Consider the following 22,667-nt stretch of genomic DNA (forward strand, 5'->3'; position numbering starts at 1 on the left):
GACAATGAAACTGCCTCCGCAGCCTAATATGCGCCTCATGGCACAAGGAGGGTCATCCATCATTCCATACACATATATAATTCAGAGTGCAGTGAGTGAATTTTCATTGGTTGTTTTAAGTTTACTAGACGAGTCACTTCTTGGTGTGGTGCTTGCTGAAAACAGGTGAGAAACACTGTTAACAATTACATAATTATAATCTCCAAAGTAATGAAGGCTTTACCAAGACAAAGTAACAATCTCCAAACTCAAAGCATATGTTTTCGCCTTTAATTGTTTTTAAACAAATCCTTGCAATATCTAAGCACCATTTCCACAGCAAGGTTGAAGTCTAAACATACGGTCAGTTACTGCGCCACAAGTAAACTGTGCTAACCTCGACAAGCATTCACAGATCGAAATATTCCCTCTGCGTACACGTGAAGTTATGATTATTTCCCTTTTCAAATAATTAGAAATTTTGCAGAAAGACGTATAAACAGAAATACAGCTGTGTACAGCAATATATCAAAAGGTTATGCATGATAGAAAGCAGGGCTGCTAGAAATTTTAGTCTGCTTATACACATAAAACACAATTGATAACTAACCGTCATATAAATTCTACATATTTTTTGCACAGTTCAAATTTTATTAACTTATCAACTAGTAGTAATGGAGTCACATTTTTTGGAGATATAACACAGATGATACAATGCATCACAAAGAGGGAAAACGAATTTTGTTGTACAGCGTGCTAATATACAAAGCAGGCAAACCGTATTCATATTTCTAGCATTACCCTAGAACGTTGATCTAATTGTGAGAAGTCATTTTCTTTCTTCGTTTGATAGACTAACTGAACAGCAAATAAGAATAATAAAAAGCCTCCCAAAAATTTACACGACCTCCGAGTAAGCTTCTGTAAATTATCGACGTCTTCGGTTTTTCGGGCATTTCCTGAAAGAGAAAATAAACAAAGTCGATTTGTGATAGTCAGGATTGCACGTTCTAATTTTAATGCAAGATCTCTGGTTTAGCTAGATATCTGCGATCGCCAAGGTTAAGCCTCCCCTGGCGACCGCGATCCAATGATGGCATACTTTTTCAGACTGCCATCTGACCTTGACCTTCAACATTTAGGGATAGAGTGCAAATTAAGAAAACCAGTGAGGTACCCGTGTTATGCACGGGTGGGAGGCCAGAAGCAAACAGACAATGCAGAAACGGTGAATGCTAAAGCATGAAACCAATAAATTCCACATTCCTGTAGCACCTTCAGTCGCACGTCAGACATTGACAGCAAGTTCGTGAAGGACTTCCATGAAAAACGTACCCGTTTCCAAACAAACAGGTACGTGTGTTCCATTCCCAGTCAATGGCGAATCTGCATATGGCGATCCGTGAATTTCACGTTTAGAAAGTAGAAACCATCACGGCATTCCGTCATTCACTTGAACTCGATATCTCTTTTTTCATTCCAAACAGCATAACTCCAATCACAAATTAAATAACATTAATATAAAAAATAAACTTTTAACAACATTTGTGACATAAACAAATATTTAAATCCTGATGTGAAGTTCCGTACGGTTGGGTGAACACAATTACGAATTCAAAATCGTAATTGTAGTCACTCAATTCCAATCATCAATTGATACTTTAACAAAACGATTAACACGATTAACGTTTAACGATTTAACATTACGATTGAATGACGGTTGTATTGGGATATTATCAAATCCGCGCATTGCCGTCATCTGTCCACTTCCGCATTCGCTGCAGGTTCGTAATTCTTATCAAAATCTAAACAGTATTTGTAGAATTTCAATAAAGCCGCATCACTGTTCATGTCGGTAAATATTATTCCATCGTGTTTGGAAAAACTGGGGGGGTGGCGGGGGGGGGGGAAAAAAGCTATGTCAATCCCAAATATTTTGTATTCCCATTTTGATATAAAATTGTATTCCGAAAATCCCAGCTGGCTTTGAGATACAGCTCAGACATTGGCAGAAAAAGAAAGGAAGAAATAAAAAAAACTTAAATGGTGGTTTAATACTGCTAGGGATATAACAAAAACTCTGAAGTACCATACAAAAATTGCCTCTGCAGCCTTATGTCACTAATTTGAGGGGCACTAATTGTAGAACAAAGCCTACAACAGGTTTAAGCCTCCCCTGCTTCTATAGGGGGGCTTAATTATCTTTCTATAATTCACCAAATGTCCATCCGTCTGTCTGTCCGTATGTCTGTCCATTCGAAGGTACTGGAAAAACAGCTGAACCGATCGCAACGATATTTTGGGTGGGTAATCCTGGGATCTCCAGGAGTAAAATAGGCTATTTAGTTTTCCCAATTTCAGCTTTAGTCTCCAGCATTCTCAGGTTTGGACTCCCGCATAACATTCGCGTTCGCAAAACGTTCATTGTGACGATGTTTTCATTGTGACGATGTTGTTTTCCCGGGTGCCGTACAAACGGCTGCACCGATCGCTGCACCGCTGCACCGATCGGACTCGGTGACCTCGGACAAAGACCTTTTATAAGGACACGGGTTGAATCCCTGCTTGAGAGAATTCCAACCTCCTCCCCGCCATCACGGCCGTCTCTCCAACTCACAACCCCACGAGATATGTGGAAAGGACGACCCAAAACCAATATACACATCATTAAACATCATTCGTATATAAACATCATTAAAAGTAAATAATGACCTCGGCCAAAGTTCAAACGACGTTTAATCTCCACATGAGAGAATTCCACATCGCTATTTGGGCGGTGAATACACTAACAGATCGCTGTCTCCATCGATCTTGCCAAGGCCGTAACACCTATCGGCTCAAAACGGGAGTGAATACGACATATCGGGAGTACATACGACATAGCGATTGTGAATGTGACAGCTCTGAGGCGTCTTTCGCTTCGCATCGAATTATTCATTCATTCATTTAATGATCATTACGCTCATTAAACGTTCATGAAACATTAAACGTTCATTAAATGATTCCTAAAATAAAAACGAAAAACATTACGAAATTACGTTTACATTGTCATATCAAACACAAACATCGGCACAACATCGTCACAATGAAAACATCGTCACAAACGTTACGTTACGTAATTCAAACCGTAAACACATCGAATATTGGAGAGCCCATTGCCCAAATTTGAAACACGATGGAATAATATTTACCGATATGAACAGTGATGTGGCTTTTATTGAAATTCTACAAATACTGTTTAGATTTTGATGATTTGCGAGTGACATGATTTAACGGATGTTTATATAAACCGTTCAAAATAAAAAAGCCTTCAATTTCTGATATTTTGCTTTTTCAATTGGGCCTCCCAATTGAAGCCCCGCCCATAGGGCAGGTACCGTTGCTAGTGAGTATAATCTCAAAAGTTTGTCACCTCATCTACATAATAAACATCGTATAATTAACAAAAATGATTCAAGTCATAATATTCTAAGAATTCTCGATCTTCCCTCACGCAGCTTTGGTCCCAGCAAAGAAGCCTTCCTTCTGAATTGTCCTGAATGTGGTGGATTTTGGCTATGCCCTGTTCACCTTTTCAGTTGATGCAAAATGTCTTTCCTCAAGCTTGATTTACATTTTGGTAAATGAATGGAAATCGCATGGCGTCAGCTCCGGTGGATATGGTGGGTAAGGCAAAACCTCCCAGTCGCATGACTAACAGGTTGCGGACATTGCGTTTTGCATGCGGCACACCATTGGCGTGAAGGAAAGATGGCTTTGATTAGAAGAGCTGTGTGCATTTTGCGCATTGCAGCTCGTCTCACATGATCATGCACAACCATATGGTGGTCATCCCAATTCATTTTTGCACCCTGTGGAACTGCTCAGTTTAACACAATACCAAGGTGATCATAAAACAATAGCGTGAAGCACCTTGACCCTCTCTTCTTGACATTTGCCCTTTATCAGACATAGAGAATTTAGCAGTTAGCATTGCCTCTAAAGGTTGTTCAATGGTGTGTTCCAACAAAGTTTGGATTTCCAGTTAAAGATCAGCGGAATCTTCCACAGCAAAGCTCAATATCTTGGCCTGCTGCTCTCGCATTTGTAGCCTCTTTGTCTTCTCCTGCCTTCTTTGTGGTTTGGCAACCTCCCCAGGTGGGGGTTTTGGCAACCTCCCCAGCCCCAGCCCCACTCCCCAGGTGGGTGCACATGGTCCACCAGTAACTCAATTCTGATGAAACTCTCAAAATCCAGGCTCACTATTCACCTCCACTAATTTGTTCCTATTTCCTCTCATTTGTGGAACAAACTTCCTCAGTCTGGTCAATCCAATTTCATTCTTCCCTTTAGGGCTTCAAAATGGTTGTTCACCTCAACTGATCCCCCAACAATACTCATAATATTATTTACCCTCATTACCCTTCCCCAAGCCTACCCCTTCCATTTCCAGGTTTTTATGCTTCTGCCGATGAAGTCGCCGGAGGCATTATGTTTTTGGGTTGTTCATCCGGCTGTCCGTCTGTGCGTCCATCCATCTGTCCGTCTGTGCGTCCATCCATCTGTGATAGGATTTCGTTACCACAATAACTTGAGAATGGTTGAAGGGATCCAAGTCAAACTTGGTGCGCTTATGTATAATATGGTAAAGATGAACTGATACGATTTTGGGGGTCATGAGGTCAAAGGTCAATGGGCAGAGATCATATTAGGTGAAAGTCCTGTCACCACGATAACTTGTGCACCAGTGATGGGATTTTGAATGTATCATGTATCATGTATCATGGTACAAGTATGTATCATGATGTAAAGATGTACTGAGATTTTGAGGTCAGTAGGTCAAAAGTCAAATGTCCGATATCCTGCTAGGTAAGAATTCTGTTATGGAGCTAATTTGTGGACCAGTCATGGAATTTTCACCAAACTTAATATAATTATATATTATGATGCACAGATGAACTGATTATATTTTGGGGTCAAAGGGTCAAAGGCCAGAGATCATGCTGAGTAAAAATTATTTCATTACCACGATAACTTGAGAACGGCTGAAGGGATCCAAGTCAAACTTGGTGCACTTATGTATAATATGGTAAAGATGAACTGATACGATTTTGGGGTCATGAGGTCAAAGGTCAATGGGCAGAGATCATATTAGGTGAAAGTCCTGTCACCACGATAACTTGTGAACCAGTGATGGGATTTTGACCAAAGTTGGTGCAAGTATGCATGATGATGCAAAGATAAACCTATTTTATTTTGGGGTCAAAAGGTCAAAGGTTAGAGGTCATGTTAAGTTACAATTATTTCGTTACTGCAATAACTTCAGAACAGCTGAAGGGATCCAAGTCAAACTTGGTACCGGTATGAATAATGACGTAAAGATGAACTGTTTCGATTTTGGGGTCAAGAGGCCAAAGGTCAGAGGTCATGTTAAGAAAAAATTGTTACAAGGCCAACTTGTGAACCAGTGATGGGAATTTTAACAAACTTAGTACAAGTATATATTGTGATGCAAAGATGAACTGATTGGTTTATGGCATCAATAGGTCAGAGGTCATGACAGGTAAAAATGTGATAACTTTAGAACAGCTGAAGGGATTTAAATCAAACTTGGTACAAGTATGTTTCATAATGTAAAGATGTACTGAGATTTTGGGGTCAATAGGTCAAAAGTCAAATGTCCGATATCCTGCTAGGTAAGAATTCTGTCATGGAGCTAATTTGTGAACCAGTCATGGAATTTTCACCAAACTTAGTATAATTATATGTTATGATGCAAAGAGGCACTGATTATATTTTGGGGTCAAGGGGTCAAAGGCCAGAGATCATGCCTAAAAATTATTTCATTACCACTATAACTTAAGAACGGCTGAAGGGATCTAAGTCAAAGTTGCTACAAGTATGTATAATGTTGTAATAATGTGGTCTGAGGCATATCGGTTGTCGAAGAGTACCATCCTAGTTTTGTTTTTTCTCCTCTCCCTCACTCACTTTCCATTTAGTTGTTCCATTGCTTCTCTGTGCCAATAATAAAAGGAGAAATAGACTTTGAAGCCAGTTGTTGAGCGAAATATCTCCATCTCCATAATTCTTCTTTCCCATTGTTTCAGCCCATTACTTTTACTTGAGCTTGTGTCCAGCTTGTTCACTTGCATGTCATCCTCCCCTCTTCACCTTCTCTCTCATTATTTATCTTGTCCATTCTACCTCCAGGAGCCCCTCTGTTGAGTACCTCGACCCAACTGTTGATGTATTTCCCTGCTTTCCACTGTGTCTGCTTCTCCGTGCAGATTTGTGGCACTCATGTTATCCTCACATTAATTTTCTTCAGATCTTCACTGACAATTTGATTTACTGTTGAATTGAATATCCTGTATTTACAACTGTCGCAGGTTCTGGAAATCTGATTATGCTGATCGTGAAGCAAGACCTTGTTAATAACAGCAGCATTGTCTTCAAGTTATCCATTGGAAGGCTACCTGGACACAATCAGTCCAGCACATCCATTTTCCCACCCCAGACAGACAGATGATACCCATTGCTGAATAGTTCTCATGTGCAGGCGAGTGTTAGAAGAAATTATTTTTTAAATGTTTCTGGATTTAATGTTCATTGCCCTCCACTGGTAGTGGAGCCCTCGCCAGAGGAGACGGGTATTGCATTTGAGTCTGTTTGTCTGTCTGTCTGTTTGTTTGTCCGCAAAGAATAAATATGATTTTCTTTGCAACTGTTGGTCCGATTGACAGGAAATTTTCACCATAGGTGCGGTGACTCATGTAAAAAAATTAAATGATAATTATGACGTCATAGGTCACGTGGTACGGCCGCTATCTTGGAAAAACCGAAAAGCTTTGCACCTCTATATGTGAAAGTGCTGCATAAAAAAATTGAGACACAGCTCATTGTAAATAACTCTCCATGGGGAATAACATATGTTAATGATGACGTCTTAGGTGGCTCCATTATGACGTCATAATTCGACAAGTACAAAACTTCATCCGATCAAGATAAAATTTATTGAGCGTCATGTAGGGAGACATTGGTGGAGAAAATAAATAATGATGACATCATCGGTCATGTGGTTTGGCCGCCAAATTTGTTTCAACACAAAACCCTTAAAACATGTCCTGGCGAGAGTCTGCAATCTCTGATGGCTCTTTCTTGTTTTCCTTCTGTGTCTGTTCTGTGTTAATTACCCTGTGTGCATAGTGCAACGAGGGGTTAAAGCAATTGGTTCGCACTGTTTGTCTGATAGACATCAGTCGATGATCGAGGAACCATGAAATTTCAAATAATTGATATATTTTGAACACTGTAGGACATGAATCAGAACACGATCCCATAGTTAAGTAGTCCTTTGGCTCTGAATTTGGCAAGTTGTACAGAATTTCGTCATGATGGCGCATGCGCACAGATGAGTAAAGTGATTTTTTTTTACTCCGTCTACTGATGAGTAAAGATGTCTAGGTACTGACTAAAGATGTCTGTCTACTGACTGATGAGTAACGATGATGAGGTTTTACTCTGTCTACCTGTCTGACAGTCAAACAAAATTGAAAATCATTCAAACAGGAAACTTACTAGTTTTAGGGACATCATAAAGCACAAAAATTATAGGCATGAATAACTAATTTGACGTGTTAAATGAAGTGATGAAAAAGACGATGCATCAATGGCGGTAAACTTCCAAATAAATGCTTCTTTTTTTTTTCTACAGCCTTCAAAACTTTTATTTTATTTCCAATGAATTATATATTTAAACACTGTAGTTTCCACTTCCAAAAGCCACCAGTTTAGCAGTACTTTGGCAAAACACTACGCCGTCTTGGCCAATGGGTGGGGGCGGAGTGATGTCACTTCCGCCTAGTAACGGCGTCACGCGCCCTAGAGCGATGAAAACGATCACGCTGCGCGCTTGCAGTGTGTGTGTGCTTTGTGTTTGCAGACTTGTGCAGGAAAGTGCTAGATTTTGTGTTGTTGCAACGGTTTAACTTACGACTTTCGTCACAAACTACTGGCCACTTATATCAGCATGTCTTACAACTATTTTGACAATCTTCCAAGCGAAGCTAAAGAGAGATACGAGACCAAATTATCGGCAATTGGCCTTGCAATTTGTCCGTACCGGTTACCGGCAAGTGCGTGGATCAACGACCCGACGGCCTGGCCGGATGTTCAGTTCGCGGATGTGTACATGTACCTCATGAGCACACCAGGTATGAAAGTACTACCGGGTACTTTCACCCTCTGACACCCGAACGGCCGATGAAAGCAAACACGCGTTGCAATGCGTGCGTACATGTTTATACATGCGCGATACACACAACAGTTACTTACTTATATTTTCAGTAGCTGTGATGTAATGAAAATACTAACGGAAGTTAAAAGTAATAGTTTTATATTTAAACTTACCCAGCCATGGAAGTGCAGTGGGCAGCTTGCACTACTCCGTCACTGTTTGTGGCTAGCCATGGGCGATGTGAAGGGTCATTAGCCCGCTGTGATGGACGTACATCAGCTTTCAAGATAATCAACCCTGTTGCAGACTTGACATGATGTACTGTCTGCACGAAGCCAGCAGTGAAGTACCGATAGGCCTCCAGTGACTTATAAGCCTATTGCTGTAAGGTATAAATTGTTGCTGTATATAAGTTGTAGAGCTGTTGCTATAAGCTGCCCCCACCTATAAAATTTGCCGCACACTCTAAGAGTGGAGTAGCAGCGAGATTCGCACAAAATGGCGGCTTATGCTCAGAAATCAAGCTCGTACTCAGAAATATAGATTATGCTCAGAAACTCAAAGCAAGAATCGAAAGACCCTTGCCATTTCCTTTTTTCTCAATACAGCATGGGGTAAGGTGTTCTATGAACTGCCGAGTATAAGAAGAGTCTGGAGGCCTTCTTCACGGAATCTTTGCTTTGGATCCTCAGATCTTGAGTTTGAATCCCGGTCGATCATTGAATCAACGCCAGGGGGTTGACTCAGCCTGTCATCCTTCCGAGGTCTGCAAATTGAGTACCAGCTCGCTGATAATTGGGACACTGCATTAGCGGCACAAACGCGCTTCCAGAGAAATGATGCAACCAGCAGCCACAGGCTGCATTTGAAGACAACAACGGAATATTTATGTCACTGCTATGTTCTTGGTACTTGATGCCATTATTTAAAATTCTGAGACAAAAACAAATAACATAGGAAACTTGATATTTATCAGTCATCTATCTATAATTCCAGTAATCTCTGTGTGTCTGTGTGTCTGTGTGTCTGTGTGTCTGTGTGTCTGTGTGTTTGTCTGTGACCGCTGTTTCTCGACAACCACGGGTCCGATATACTTTAAACTTGCCAGGTATATTGCTGGGGACCCGAGGATGTGCCTTTTCAAGGTTTGAAATTAATCGGACAAGTACTTACCGAGCTATGGCGATTTAGCCGTTCGCCGTTCGCTTTGGCGTTGCGAATGGACCAAACCATTGCATGTAAATAGAGGGGGGGGGTTCTGTGGTCGTTGCGAATGGACCAAACCATTCATGTAAATAGAGGGGGGGGGGGGGGTTCTGTGGTCGTTACTGCCACGTGGTTTCAAAGTTTTTTTTTGTTGTTGTTTGCACGCATGTTTTTTTGCACCCACGTACGGGCACGCCCTAGGATGTTTACACACACACACCCCGAACACAAATTTTTTTTTTTTTTTTTTTTTTGGCAAGGAACGGGCACCCACGTACGGGCACGTCCTAGCTTATATATAGTACGGGCATGCCCTAGTCTATCTATAATTCCAGTAATGTCTGTGTGTCTGTGTGTCTGTGTGTTTGTTTGTCTGTGACCGCTGTTTCTCGACAACTACGGGTCCGATATACTTGAAACTTGCCAGGTATATTGCTGGGGACCTGAGGATGTGCCTTTTCAAGGTTTCATATTAATCGGAGAAGTAGTTACCGAGCTATGGCGATTTCTTTACCAAACTCCGCAAGCCGTTCGCTTTGGACCAAACCATTTCATGTAAATAGAGGGGGGGGGATTGTCACCGTACTCGCAAGCCGTTCGCTTTGGCTTTGCGAATGGACCAAACCATTTCATGTAAATAGAGGGGGGGGGGATATAATTTTAGATATATATATAGTACGGGCATGCCCTAGTATTATATAATGAGAGGATGTAATGCGTCATTTTGTTTTCACTTTAACCATTAACTTCAAAAGTTATAAGTGGGGTGGTGTAAAAGAAAGGTCCAACGGCACTATTTTACGTCGCAACATTGACTGATATAATGCCTCTGCCCACATTATTACGTCATTATACATATTTGTTCCTAGTTTAATTTAAATCCCTTCAGCTGTTCTCAAGTATCACATTTTTACCTGACATGACCTCTGACCCTTGACCTCTTGATGACAAAATCTAATCAGTTCATCTTTGCATATGTATATATATAGGAGTGTACGCTTGAACAGCACGTCGCAGTATCCTTGGACAACTCCTCAGCACCATCCCAACACACACCACCGTGTGTGCTACGGAATGAGGTGTTTTTACAGGCCGGAGTGTAAATCCTGCCACCAACCTCCTTGAGAAAGGACCCAGTGCCCTGGTACTCATTTCGCCGATCTCAGAAGGATGGTTTTCAGGCTGAGTCAACCCCACCTGGTATTAATTCAACAGCTGAACGGGATTCAAACACAGGACCTGAGGAACCCAAGCCCGCCGCCCTAACCATTAGGCCAACACCAGGTATATCTTTGCATCATAATATATATATTTCGACCAAGTTTGGTTAAAATCCCATCTTTGGTTCACAAGTTAGCTCGGTAGTAGAATTTTTACCCAACAGAACCTTAAAGTTCATCTTTGCATCATTATACATACTTGTACCAAGGCTCATTGAATAAATGATACAAAGGTCATATCACAGGCATAAAATGGATATATCCTTGTTTGCTTTTGTTTCATACACACTTCGTTTTGTTGCATTGGCAATAGTTCATAAAGCATTTTAAACTTGTAGTCAGGTTGGACAACTCCTCAGCACCAGGAGGGGTCTCGCGAGATCTCGGAGACGGTGGGAGGGATTTTCGAAGCTCCACACGGTCTCCACGTTTTTCGAAGTTGTCTGTTCACAATTGTATTTTGTCGAAACTGTATTTATCTTTCGGTGTGTGAAGTTATTGTGTGTAACTTTGGTTGTTTCTCGGTGTTTATCTTTCATAAATTGATCGTCTGTTTGCCGTGTCGCGAGCAAGGCCTTTGCCGCGTCACGAACGATTTGAAATCGAAGTTAAGTGATTGTTCCCATTTGTATTTTCGTTAAAACTGTATTTATTTATGGTGTTGTACGTATATTGTGTCCCGACGAAGATTTTTCGGTGCAAATCTTTCATACCTGTATTGAAAATCGTGTTAATTCGTGTCGTGTCTTGAGGCCTTGTACAGTGTACACTGTACAACCTTGAGGCTTTGTTTTTCTCTCAGCGGTCCGTCGTTTGTGATCCAATAATTTTCGTTCTCTGTATTCCCAGGCTTTTCACCCATAGCCTACTTCCTTGTGTAAATCTCAACTAAAAAAAAAACAAAAAAAAAAACATTTCCTTCTCTGTTCTCATTCGTTTATTCATTCTTATTCGTTCGTTCGTTCTTCGACCACGTGTTTCTCCCCCATTTCCCCAGATAGTTTTCACTGTTATTAACCTTCAATGTTTACACTTTCCCCTCAAGTTATGTATTCCATCATATTTTATAACACCTTTTTCTTCTTCTTCTTTAAAAGGCTGCTTTCGACTTGCTCACCAAATCAATTCATCCCAAAAAAAATATCCATCTCCTATAGTGCCTTTTTTCTACATTCCCTAAACTCTCCTGCACTCCATCCTCCATCCAGCGTCCTTAAATGTATTTTTAACTCGAAGGTCACAAGAAACTCATTTTGCAATAAATGTTCGTTTCCCATAAATCGTACACTTTCTAAAATCCAATCTCACCCCTCCCCTCCAAATCTTCCCCATAACCCCTCCCCTCCAAATCTTCCCCATCACCCCTCCCCTCCAAATCTTCCCCATCACCCATCCCTTTCAAATCTCCCCCCTTGCCCCCTCCCTCCTAAACTACCCCCTCACCCCTCCCCGCCAAGATGCCCCCTCGCCCCTCCCCTCCTAGACTCCTCCCTCACCCCTCCCCTCCAAATCTCCCCCATATCCCATCCCTTTCAAATCCCTCCCCTTGTCCCTTCCCTCCCAAACTCCCCCCTCACCCCTCCCCTTCAAATCTCCCCACCCTCATTGCTTCTCAATTTCCCCCCTCTCACTCCCCCTCCTCAAAGCGTCCTCCCCACTTCTTCCCCCTTCCAACTCTCACCTCCATCTCCCCCAACCTTCTGCCTCGCTCTTCCCCCTCCTCAAATAACACCTCATTGTGCCTCACCCAATCACCATCAAACCTTTTGTCCGCCCCATCCTTCCCTTTCTCCGAGCTATTCTGAAATCTCTGACACACCTTCAACAGCTCTCCCTACCTCTTCCACATCTTACCCTACCCCTCCTCCCCCCTGTTCTGTATCTGATGCTCCCCCTTCCTCTTCATTAACGGTATGGACCTCAAACATCCGGGGCCTTCGTTCAAACTTAACTGATCTCTCCATACAGGTTACTTCTGTCAAACCAGACGTGATCTGCTTAACAGAAACTTTCCTCCTTTATGATGTCTCTGATTCCTTAGTATCTCTCCCGGGCTACTCCCTCCTCCGGTATGATAGACCTGAGCCTCGTCCTGGAGGCGGGGTTGCTATCTTTATCAAAAACTCTCTTCCTCACTCGCCCTGCACTGCACTCTCTCCACCTCACCCCCAGGAATACCTCTGGCTACGGCTTCCCCTTCGCTCCCACCTCTTGTTCATATGTGTGTTGTACCGTCCACCAAACAGTGATGACTCCATCTACATCTCGCTGTCTGATAATATGGACCAACTTCTATCTACTCATCCCAACTCTCTCTTCCTCATATGTGGTGATTTCAACTGTCATCATGCCAGTTGGCTGGGTGTGGGTACCTCTCTCACCAGCCATGGCTCCTCAGCAAAGGACTTCTGCGACTCACTGGGACTGACACAATCTGTCAATTTCCCGACCCGGATCTCAGTCAACGGAACATCTTCTCTCCTGGACTAGGTTATGACTAACTTCCCTGAAAATGTCTGCTGCTCTTCTTCTGCTCCAATCGGATCATCTGATCATGTCCTTGTTAAAGTGGACATCTCTCTGACCATCCTCAGGGAGCCTGCTCAGCGTCGACGAGTCTGGCATTTCACTCAGGCCAACTGGCACGGTCTTCAAGCAGCCATCAATCATCTGGACTGGTCTCCCATCTCTACCACCTCTGACATCAACTCATCCTGGGAATTCTTCCAAAGTAAATTGCTCTCTCTCATGCACAGATTTATCCCATCTCGTCTTCAGTTGTCATACCCTTCCTCCCGTCCATGGTACACGGAATCTTGTGGTGAGGCTGTTGCCCAGAAACAACTTGCCTTCGTCTCCTGGAAAGCAAATCCAACGGAAGGAAATCTCATTTCCTTTCACAAAGCCCGAAACAAGTGTGTGTCCACCCTCAGGAGAGCCAGGAAACAATATTTCTCTGTTCTCAAGACCGAACTCTCTTATCTGTCTCCCTCTTCCAAATCCTGGTGGCGTCTGGTCAAATCCGTTTCTGGTGTTTGTTCCCCTCCATCCCCTCCCTTACCTCAAACGGCTACACAGCTGACTCCGCACGTGAAAAAGCTGAATGCCTCAACTCTGTGTTTGCCTCTAAATCTTGTGTCCCAAACCCATCCCTCTCTGTACCCACCATACCCAGTCGTACCCTGCTGCTCCTGGACTCCGTGTCCTTTCCTCCTGACAAGGTGGAAAAGTTTCTGTCAACCCTCGACTCTGATTCTGCAACTGGACCCGACGGCATCAGCCCACGGGTCCTAAAATCCTGCTCTGCCGCTCTATCTCACCCTCTCTCTGTTCTCTTCACCCTCTCTTTTGCTCAAGGTCAACTGCCATCTGCTTGGAAATCAGCCAACATCACCGCTTTGCACAAAAAAGGTGCAAAAACAGATCCTAGCAACTACAGACCAATCAGCCTTCTCCCAATTATCAGCAAAGTCATGGAATCCATCATTGCTTCGGATATGAAATCTTTCCTCTTCTCCAATGGCTTGATCTCTGATCATCAATTTGGTTTCAGACCAGGTCACTCTACTCTGGACATGCTGCTTCTGCTGTCTCAACAATGGATGGAGGTCCTCAATGCCAAACAGGAAATTAGAGCCGTCTCCCTCGACATATCACGTGCCTTCGACACGGTCTGGCACCCCGCTCTGCTCACCAAACTCTCCTCCTTTGGTATCCATGGAAATCTCCACGCATGCCTCGCGGACTTCCTCTCTAGTCGTCGTCAACGTGTGGCCCTGAATGGGTTTCTCTCATCTCCTCTTCCTGTTCAGGCTGGAGTTCCCCAAGGCAGTGTTCTGGGCCCCGTGCTTTTTCTGGTCTTCATCAATGATCTCTCTGACTCTCTTGAAAATCCTCTCTATCTCTTTGCTGATGACTCCACTCTCTGCCGCTCCATTCCTCTTCCCTCAGATCGGCAGTCTGCAGCCTCCTCACTCTCTGAAGACTTGGACAAAATCACAGACTGGTCAAACAAGTGGAACATGTCTTTCAATCCTGACAAATCTCACACTCTTACTATGTCTCTCCGAAAAGATCGACTGGACAACCCTCCCATCTACTTTCTCAACAATCCTCTCCAAGAAGTTCTGTCGCTCAAGCTTTTGGGTCTCACTATCTGCCATGATCTTTCTTGGGAAAACCACATTTCCAAGCTGGCCTTCAAACCCAGTCGCCGACTGGGCATCCTCCGTCGTGCGAAGTCCTTCCTCGGCACACCTGAGCTCCTCACCACATACAAGGCTTTCATCCGCAGCTCAATGGAATACTGTTCTCCCCTATGGGCCGGTGCTCCTGCCTCACACCTAGCTCGGCTTCACGCTGTTGAAACCAAAGCTTTCAGAATTATTGGAATCTCCCGCGATGAAGCTATCTCTGAGGGCCTTTCACTCACTCACCGCTGGCAGGTAGGTGGTCTTTCTGTCTTCTACCGACTCCTCTCCGGCCTTGCACCCCCAGCTCTCTCTGTGCTCTGTCCCCCAAATATTCCTACAGGTCGCACAAGATCTGCCAGCAACCCTCTGATGGTTAAACTGCCAAAATCAAGACTCTCTGCTCACCTTCACTCCTTCATTCCTCTTTTCTGCCGCCTCTGGAACAAACTCCCTCACTCCCTTCAATCCCACCTCTCCCTCCAGGTCTTTAAAACAGCTGTTCACCACCATCTCTTATCTTCCCCCATCCAAAACCTTGATCTTTTCTACCCCCGCCAATTCACCCCAGATCCACCTTGTTTGAAATTCCAACTTCTTTCCTGGAAGTCCTGGCAGTGTCCATATGTTTTATACCTCTCCCACCGCCCCCTTCCCATGCCCCCCCCCCCAAAGCCCTCGCCCTCTCTCAGATCTCTCGATGTCTCCATGTCTCTCGGTCCCTGCTCTCAAATGTTGTGTTTGTGTCCTTCTCCCTCTCTCCCCATCTTGTCTACCGCTCCCGATGTTATATGTTTTATGTGTCGGTTTGTCTTTCTGTGTGATTAATGTTCGCTCTTTCACGAGCCTCGATCTTGTATAAATAAAATAAAATAAAATAAAATAAAATAAAATATAAAAAAAAAGAAAAAAGGTTCACTATGTTAACAAATATAATTTCTTTCAAAATTTTGGTAGATTAGCAAAACTATACATTTCTGGAATATTCAGAGCATGAGGAATCCAAAAATTAATGTTTACATTTGCGTAGACACCTTTGCGAAAATGACACTCAGGACAGTGATGAAGATAGTCAGGTTCACTATGTTAACAAATATAATTTCTTTCAAAATTTTGGGATTAGCAAACCTGTACATTTTGGGAATCTTCAGAGCATGGAGAATCCGAAAATCAATGTTGGCATTTGCACAGACACCTGCATGGCCGCCATTTTGGATTTTGAAAATGGCCGCCATAATATACATATTTTGCGCGATCTCGGCTTCTAGTCAACCTAGAGACTTAATTAAATATGCTAATCCTATGTTTTCTGGGTCAAGGAATCCAATAAAGGCCTCAAAATAGTGCTCAGGATTATAGAAAAGCAACAAACAAAGGTAATTGAAAACCATTGTCTTTATATTTGTGATATAACTGTATTACATAATACATGATATTGCAAGTCCTTTGAAGTTATAGGTTGTTATAGGAAGTTATAGGTAGTATCAGATTGAACTATAAGTCCTATACACAGGATCTACGAGGTCTATACCGTTCAGGAATATGCTTTTACAGATCTTCATCACTGTCCTGAGTGTCATTTTCGCAAAGGTGTCTACGCAAATGCCAACATTAATTTTTGGATTCCTCATGCTCTGAATATTCCAGAAATGTATAGTTTTGCTAATCTCCAAAATTTTGAACGAAAAAACAGAGTGAACCTGACTATTGGTGCTATTTTCATTTCGTATTTGACTAGTGGCATGGGAAGAAATCTGCTTCAAGGCATCAAACGAGTGGTTATCGCTGCTGATCTGTGCCAATACTGCAAGGAGAAATAGGCTTTGAAGCCGATTATTGTGGGATATGTTTCCATTTCCCTCTAAATCTCCATAATTCTTGCAAATCTCTTTCATTCTGGGTATTATGAGAAAGATTGCGTTTGTGCTCAGCTGCTTTTAATTTAAAAAGTGTAATCCTGGATAAAATGAATAATTATTGTTGGGAAGAATGGTGTTTCTCAGATAATAAGTGTACTGTATCTTGCATACAACAAGAAGAAAAAAGACATAAAATGTCATAACCCACGTGGTTTTAGTAATTTTGCTGTGCGGAATTAAAGGCCGCCAGTTGGCCATCTTTGGTCGGATTAAAAAACAATCTTCTGCATATGTATACTCTCATGTGTTGGCTTTGGCCCAAGCTTGAACAAAATCTGTTTATGCATGGCCAAGAAATGTTGGGAACATGTAAGTAACAAAATGACCGCCAGTCGGCCATATTGGCCCGAATATCGAAAACAAATGACGTGCATATGTCAGCCATCATTCATTATCTGTGTGCTGAGTTAGAACAAGATCAGTAAATGCATGTCTGAGAAATGGTTAAGGTCGTGTTCAATACTGGTTTGTTTTTTTTACAACTAAAATGGCCGCTAGCCTACCAGTCGGCCATCTTTGATCAGATTTCAAAATAAAGTGAGGTGCTTATGTACGCCCTTACTCATTATCTGTTTGTCAAGTTTGAACAAGATCGGTAAATGCATGTCTGGGCAATGTTTGAGAACATGTTCAACATCGGGGTTTTTACAACTAAAATGGCCACCAGTCGGCCATCTTTGATCGCTTCGTGAAACAAATTGATACAAACGAAACAAAATTCAGGACCTTGTTGTTGTAAACCATTAGTTATTGTCTTTGTGCCAAGTACGAGCAAAATCGGTCCATACACGTCTGAGAAATGGTTGCGGATGGACGCAAGGATGGATGGATGAGAACCAATCCATAATCCCCCATTTCGGACTAACTCCAACGGGGATAGTTAATACGGTATTATATAATTATGCATTTTCAATAGATTCTAGTTATCCAAGTTGGTTTCCATTCAATCAAGATGTTTCAAACTGTAATATGGGTGTGCCCCTTGTCCCTTGCAGAACAGGTGCTGTGAACTGGGATTCTACCATATAATGTGTTGTCAATTACCCCGGTCACTATTACAAGCCAGTTGTAGTGTGTAGGAAAGATTCCCACGTCTTCCTACTTCCATTAAAATGAGTTGCAATGGCTCAAAAAGAAGGGGCTTTTACAAGGATTGATTTTTGCACTAATATTAAATAAAATGTAAACAATAATGCTCGAGAATTAATCAATAAACCACCCAATCTTTTCTACTCCTGGGGCAAAAGTGTGTCTGAAGCCTCCGCAAAGACATGATGAACATCAATCTCAAACACATCATACAGGGCCTTAATCTTAACCTTATGGCCTAGCAAAACCCACAAGCAAAGGAAACACACCAGCATAGAAGAGCATTTGTGGGGGAAATAGAACAAAGAAAAAACGCAGGGAAGATGGGGACAAATAAATGGAGAAGCAAGGAAGGGTGAGCAAGGTAAAACCTCTGGGCTAAGAATCGCAGTGCTAAGGAGGAACATGACGGGTGTGTTGCTCCTTCAGCTCCGACTCTGTCTGCCCACCTGTTGTGTCTCTCATCACAGCCCCTTTGTCATCCGTACCTTTTGTACCCTGCGAGTCTCTTCTGCTTCCTGAACTGTGCACTCAACAAGCCTCGTCCTCTCCACCTGTAAGTGCAAAGTCTCCATCTTTCTCCATCTTTCTCCATGTGTCTCCATACGCCATATCTCTCTCTCTGTCGGATACCAACTCTTCCTAGTGAAGCTTCATCACGCACAATGTATGGCACACTGTTCCCTGCATGAACTGTGTGCTCTTCTCTTTATCTTTTGAACCTCGCTTCTTCTCTGGAAGCCTTTTTTTTTGTATACAGAGTCGAGGCTCGTGAAAGAGCTAACATTTATCAAACAAACAAACAAGCAAACAAAGTATATAAAAAGGGGAGCGGTCGACAAGATGGGGAGAGAAGGGGAGGAAGCACACAAACACAACATTTGAGAGCATGGACATCGGGAGATGTGTGGGAGGGAGAGTTCTTGAGCAACGTAAGTTGCCCCACGGGCAAAGCAGAAGATCCACACAAATATCCACCCAATTAATACAAAATATTCCATGAGGCCTTTGATGACACAAAGTCACGACTTCTGTCCATAACTGCATTCAATATCAAGGAATGGGGAATTGGGGAGAGTTTTAATTCCAAAAAGGACAAAAGGGGAGACATCTGCTTATGGGGTCATTTGCAGGCTTTCTCGTCTAGTGGATGTCCGACATGAGTACACATAGATGACTTATGCTGTCCTTACAAACTCAAAATGGAACCTCCTGAAACCTTCCCCCATTGTCCTTTTTTAATGTACATACATGAATCTTTACAGCAAATTAATACCTGCCCAGGATTCAATTACTTCAACGGGTGAAATCAACAAGATGTTAATTGAGGCATGCTATCCGCAGTGGGAAGTGAGAAGAAGAAGCCGACGTTTGGCTCCGTGGGAGCAAACGCCATTGTCATTGGCTATTTTATAGTGAAAGCTACAAAAGCTAGCAAAAGCTCCGACAAAGGGTTAATACCACAAAGCTCATTTATCCTATTTTTCCACAGTGAATGACAACTTCCTTTTGCGTCTTCAGATCCATATAGGGCCGCCAAAGCAGTTTCCTAGGCTATTGGGCACAATCCTGGATGGGTCGTCATGCCGTCGCAGGATACCTGAAATGGCTCATTAATCCCAGTAGGCTGGCACTCATTTTGCAAACCTCAGAAGGACGACAGGCTGAGTCGACCCACCTGGTGTTGATTCAACGGAATGACAGGGGCTTGGGCTCAGGACGTTGCAATCTCAAGCCAGCCACTTTAACCGTTAAGCCAACACCAGGCTTCTTCAATTACTTCAGTCTGCTGCTGTTATCATTACTGATGAATTACAATGTATCCTGCTATTGGGTAACCCTATGGCTTGGGAAAGTTATTTCGAATTTGGCCGGTGTACTGGCACACAATGGCCTTTTCAAAACGTATCATTGTGTATTCGATATCTAAAAGTGAGTGCTTGTACACAGGGCAGATAGCTCAATGTTTTTCCTCCATGAAGACTTTCCTACATAGTTGTAAAAATATTTAAAATATAAAAATAAAGAAGATTCACATCGTTCAGCTCTTCCGCAAGCCTCAAACTCTGGATTACTGTGATGTTAAAATAAAAGACCCCAATATGTAATTCAAGGACTTCAACCCGTGCCCACTGAGCCTGCACCATGGCATATCATTACCAGCCATCTATATCCGCCTAATTTCTCTGCGTCTCCATGTTGATATAATTTTATATTTTTATTCTTAATAAAAGTTTATTTTTAAACTCGTTGACCGTCCCTTCTCGCACAACTCTTTGGCAAACTGTTCCGTGCATACCAACTACTTTTTGGTTCACGAGTTATCAAGTGACCACTATATTCGTCATGTGTGTGTGTCTGTCTGTCTGTCTGTATGTGTGTCTGTCTGTCCACAGCATAACTACCCGATGATATCATCCGATCTTGATGAAACTTGGGTGGGAGGTTGATATCATGATCTCGTTGTGTCCTGCCTAGAGTGGGCGTATTGCGCCCGAAAAATATGTCTTTTTAGGGGGTAATCGAGTTCAAGCTGCATCTTCTCCGAGGGGTTTGGTGGAATCTGACAGGGGTTTCGATATTTGTTTAGGCCAATGTCATGTGTCTAGCCCCACGGAGCTCGATTTTTCATTTTTTTCCCCCATTTTATTTATTTATTTATTTTCCCATTTTCGTTTTTAATTTCATTTTTCACCGAATTTTCGGTATTGTGCAGCTAACTAACCTCATAACTGATTATACATTATTTTCTATCTCATTTCAAGGTCAGTAACCTTCGTTTTTACATTTCCAGGCCTGGCCTGTCCGGGCCTGTTTCGGTTATAGTCCGTCCTTTGTCATTGAATACCGCTCGCTCGTGAACCATCGTCGTCTCCTGACTTTTTTGTATTAAAAACACATTTCGTCCTCTCTTCCTTTGTTTATCTTTATCTTATAGCGGTGCTGCCTAGTTATATTCCCTACCTCCACTTAAAATGTTTCACCTTTTCTAATCCCCTCTTTTGGCTGTGACACCTGCCATTTTAGTCCCATCCAGTTGAACAATGCAGAACCCTCTCTGATGCATAAATCAATATCCTTCCCACAGGTGTTGTTGTTGTTGTTGTTGGGAAAAAATACCCCAGTCCAGGGCATTCCTGCTGCCAAATTAGTCTCTTGCCATGGAGTACACTGGGTGGTTTGTAGTCAGAGCAGGAGTTTCTCCACAGTGAGGTGACCAAAACTGAATGCCATTTTGATTATGTTGCCAGACAGACCTCTGAGCATGTGACAACAGTGGTAATTGCTTGAGTAAATTTTAGGGTGGAAAGGGGATTCGGGGTGTTAGGTAAGTCACACACACACAGTTTTTCGAATGAGGAATTTCGAGTCAGAAATGCTACATGGAAGAAGCTGGGGTGAAGCAGGAGCTGGAGGAAAGACAGAAAGAAAATAATACAGCAAGAACAACAATTCCAAAATGAGACCTCGGTCTATAAAAGCACAGGTTGCATGGAGTTGTGAGGACGGAAAATGAGCCAGGGATGTTATAAAAAATATTGATATGTTATTAACGTTTCTGTGAGCTAGACAATATCTCGAGATGCTGAAGATACTTGTGTGAAGATGGAGGGAATTTAGTTTGAAGCCCTTTAACGATAGAGGCCCAACCCGTGAGGGAGAATGCGGATTGCGGAGGAGGGACGGGGAGGAGGGATTAATAGGAACAGTGGTTGGGAACATTTGAGAGTGTGGGAAGATAGGACGTAGAGGAAGGTTGATAGGGAGGAGAATGTGGAGGCATGATAATAGGGTTTGAGTGGGAAGGTAGGATGAGGAAGGTGGGCAAATGAGGTGGTATGGGGGTGAGGGAGTGGAGAATGTGAGAGAAACAGGATAGCAAACGGAAGAGGGAAGAAAGTAATTGGGACGGGGACAAGAAAGGGCGGAAGCAGATTTTAATGGGGTAACAGAAAGACAATAGCAAACATGGCCAGGGTAGTGGAGCACACTGTTAAAAGCCCACCGGAGGACAACAGGACAGTATTTCCATAGTAGGCAATGGGATTAGTGTATGGGAAGCAACCTGGAAAGGCAAAGGGTAAATGAGTGAGCAGAAAGGGAGAGGGACAGAGAAGAAGGCACAAAAGGGGAGAGAAAGGTAAGGGATAATATCATCTGTATTACACCATGGCAAATAAGAGGATGCCAAATCAACTGCACTGTGTAGCTCAAGTACTCACGAAGAATGGAATAGAATGAATAACTGTATGAGGTGTGGAGTTCATCATTTTTTTAAAATGTGAATGAAGCAGAGAGTGAGGGGTGGGGTGCAACTGCAACTGCAAACCATATTTGCTCATTTAATGTTGATATTTATCATCCCGGCCCAAAACTTGAAAGTGATATTAACTGGCAATAGGTAGCTAAACAGGATGGATTTGTGGCAGGCACCTCTGAAGCAGGTGCTGGTATGGGATAGGGGTCCATGGTCACCATTCCAGTGTGTGCGTGTGTGTATATTCATATATATATATATACAGTCACGTGAAAACGTAAGTACATCCCATGTAAAGTTTTGACTTTTTCAACATATTTCAACATACAGCTATTTGATCTTCATTTCAACAATATTGATAGATAAAGGTGATATTGAAGGAGCTGGGGCTCCCACGTCGATCGGAAGAATGGACGCGACAAAAAGCTGGAATTCATCCGAGTTGCTTTAATCAAACCAAACACTCAGGCACTCTGAAAAGCCCGCTTATCGGGCAGCAATATATATACATATTATCCCGGAGCGTTTGCCCAGGAAAGGCGAGAGGGGGCGTGGCCCAGCGTCCTGGCTGCGGCCTGGCAAGTTGAG

The 22,667-nt window shown here is 42.7% G+C and overlaps 1 protein-coding gene across 3 annotated transcripts in view; it reads right to left on the minus strand.

Moving 5' to 3' along the window:
* Window positions 1–264: 264 nt before the first annotated feature.
* LOC137431716 (tomoregulin-1-like) overlaps window positions 265–22,667 on the minus strand; it is a 147,158-nt gene continuing 124,755 nt past the window's right edge. For all 3 annotated transcript variants that reach the window (XM_068123346.2, XM_078782381.1, XM_078782380.1), the window contains exon 9: window positions 265–938. In XM_068123346.2, coding sequence (XP_067979447.1) covers window positions 908–938 — 31 coding nt within the window. In that variant the 3' untranslated portion in view covers window positions 265–907. The remainder of the gene's footprint in view (window positions 939–22,667) is intronic.

The sequence above is a fragment of the Myxine glutinosa genome, chromosome 7, assembly GCF_964187855.1.
Source record: "Myxine glutinosa chromosome 7, kmMyxGlut1.1, whole genome shotgun sequence".
Lineage (NCBI taxonomy): Eukaryota > Metazoa > Chordata > Myxini > Myxiniformes > Myxinidae > Myxine > Myxine glutinosa.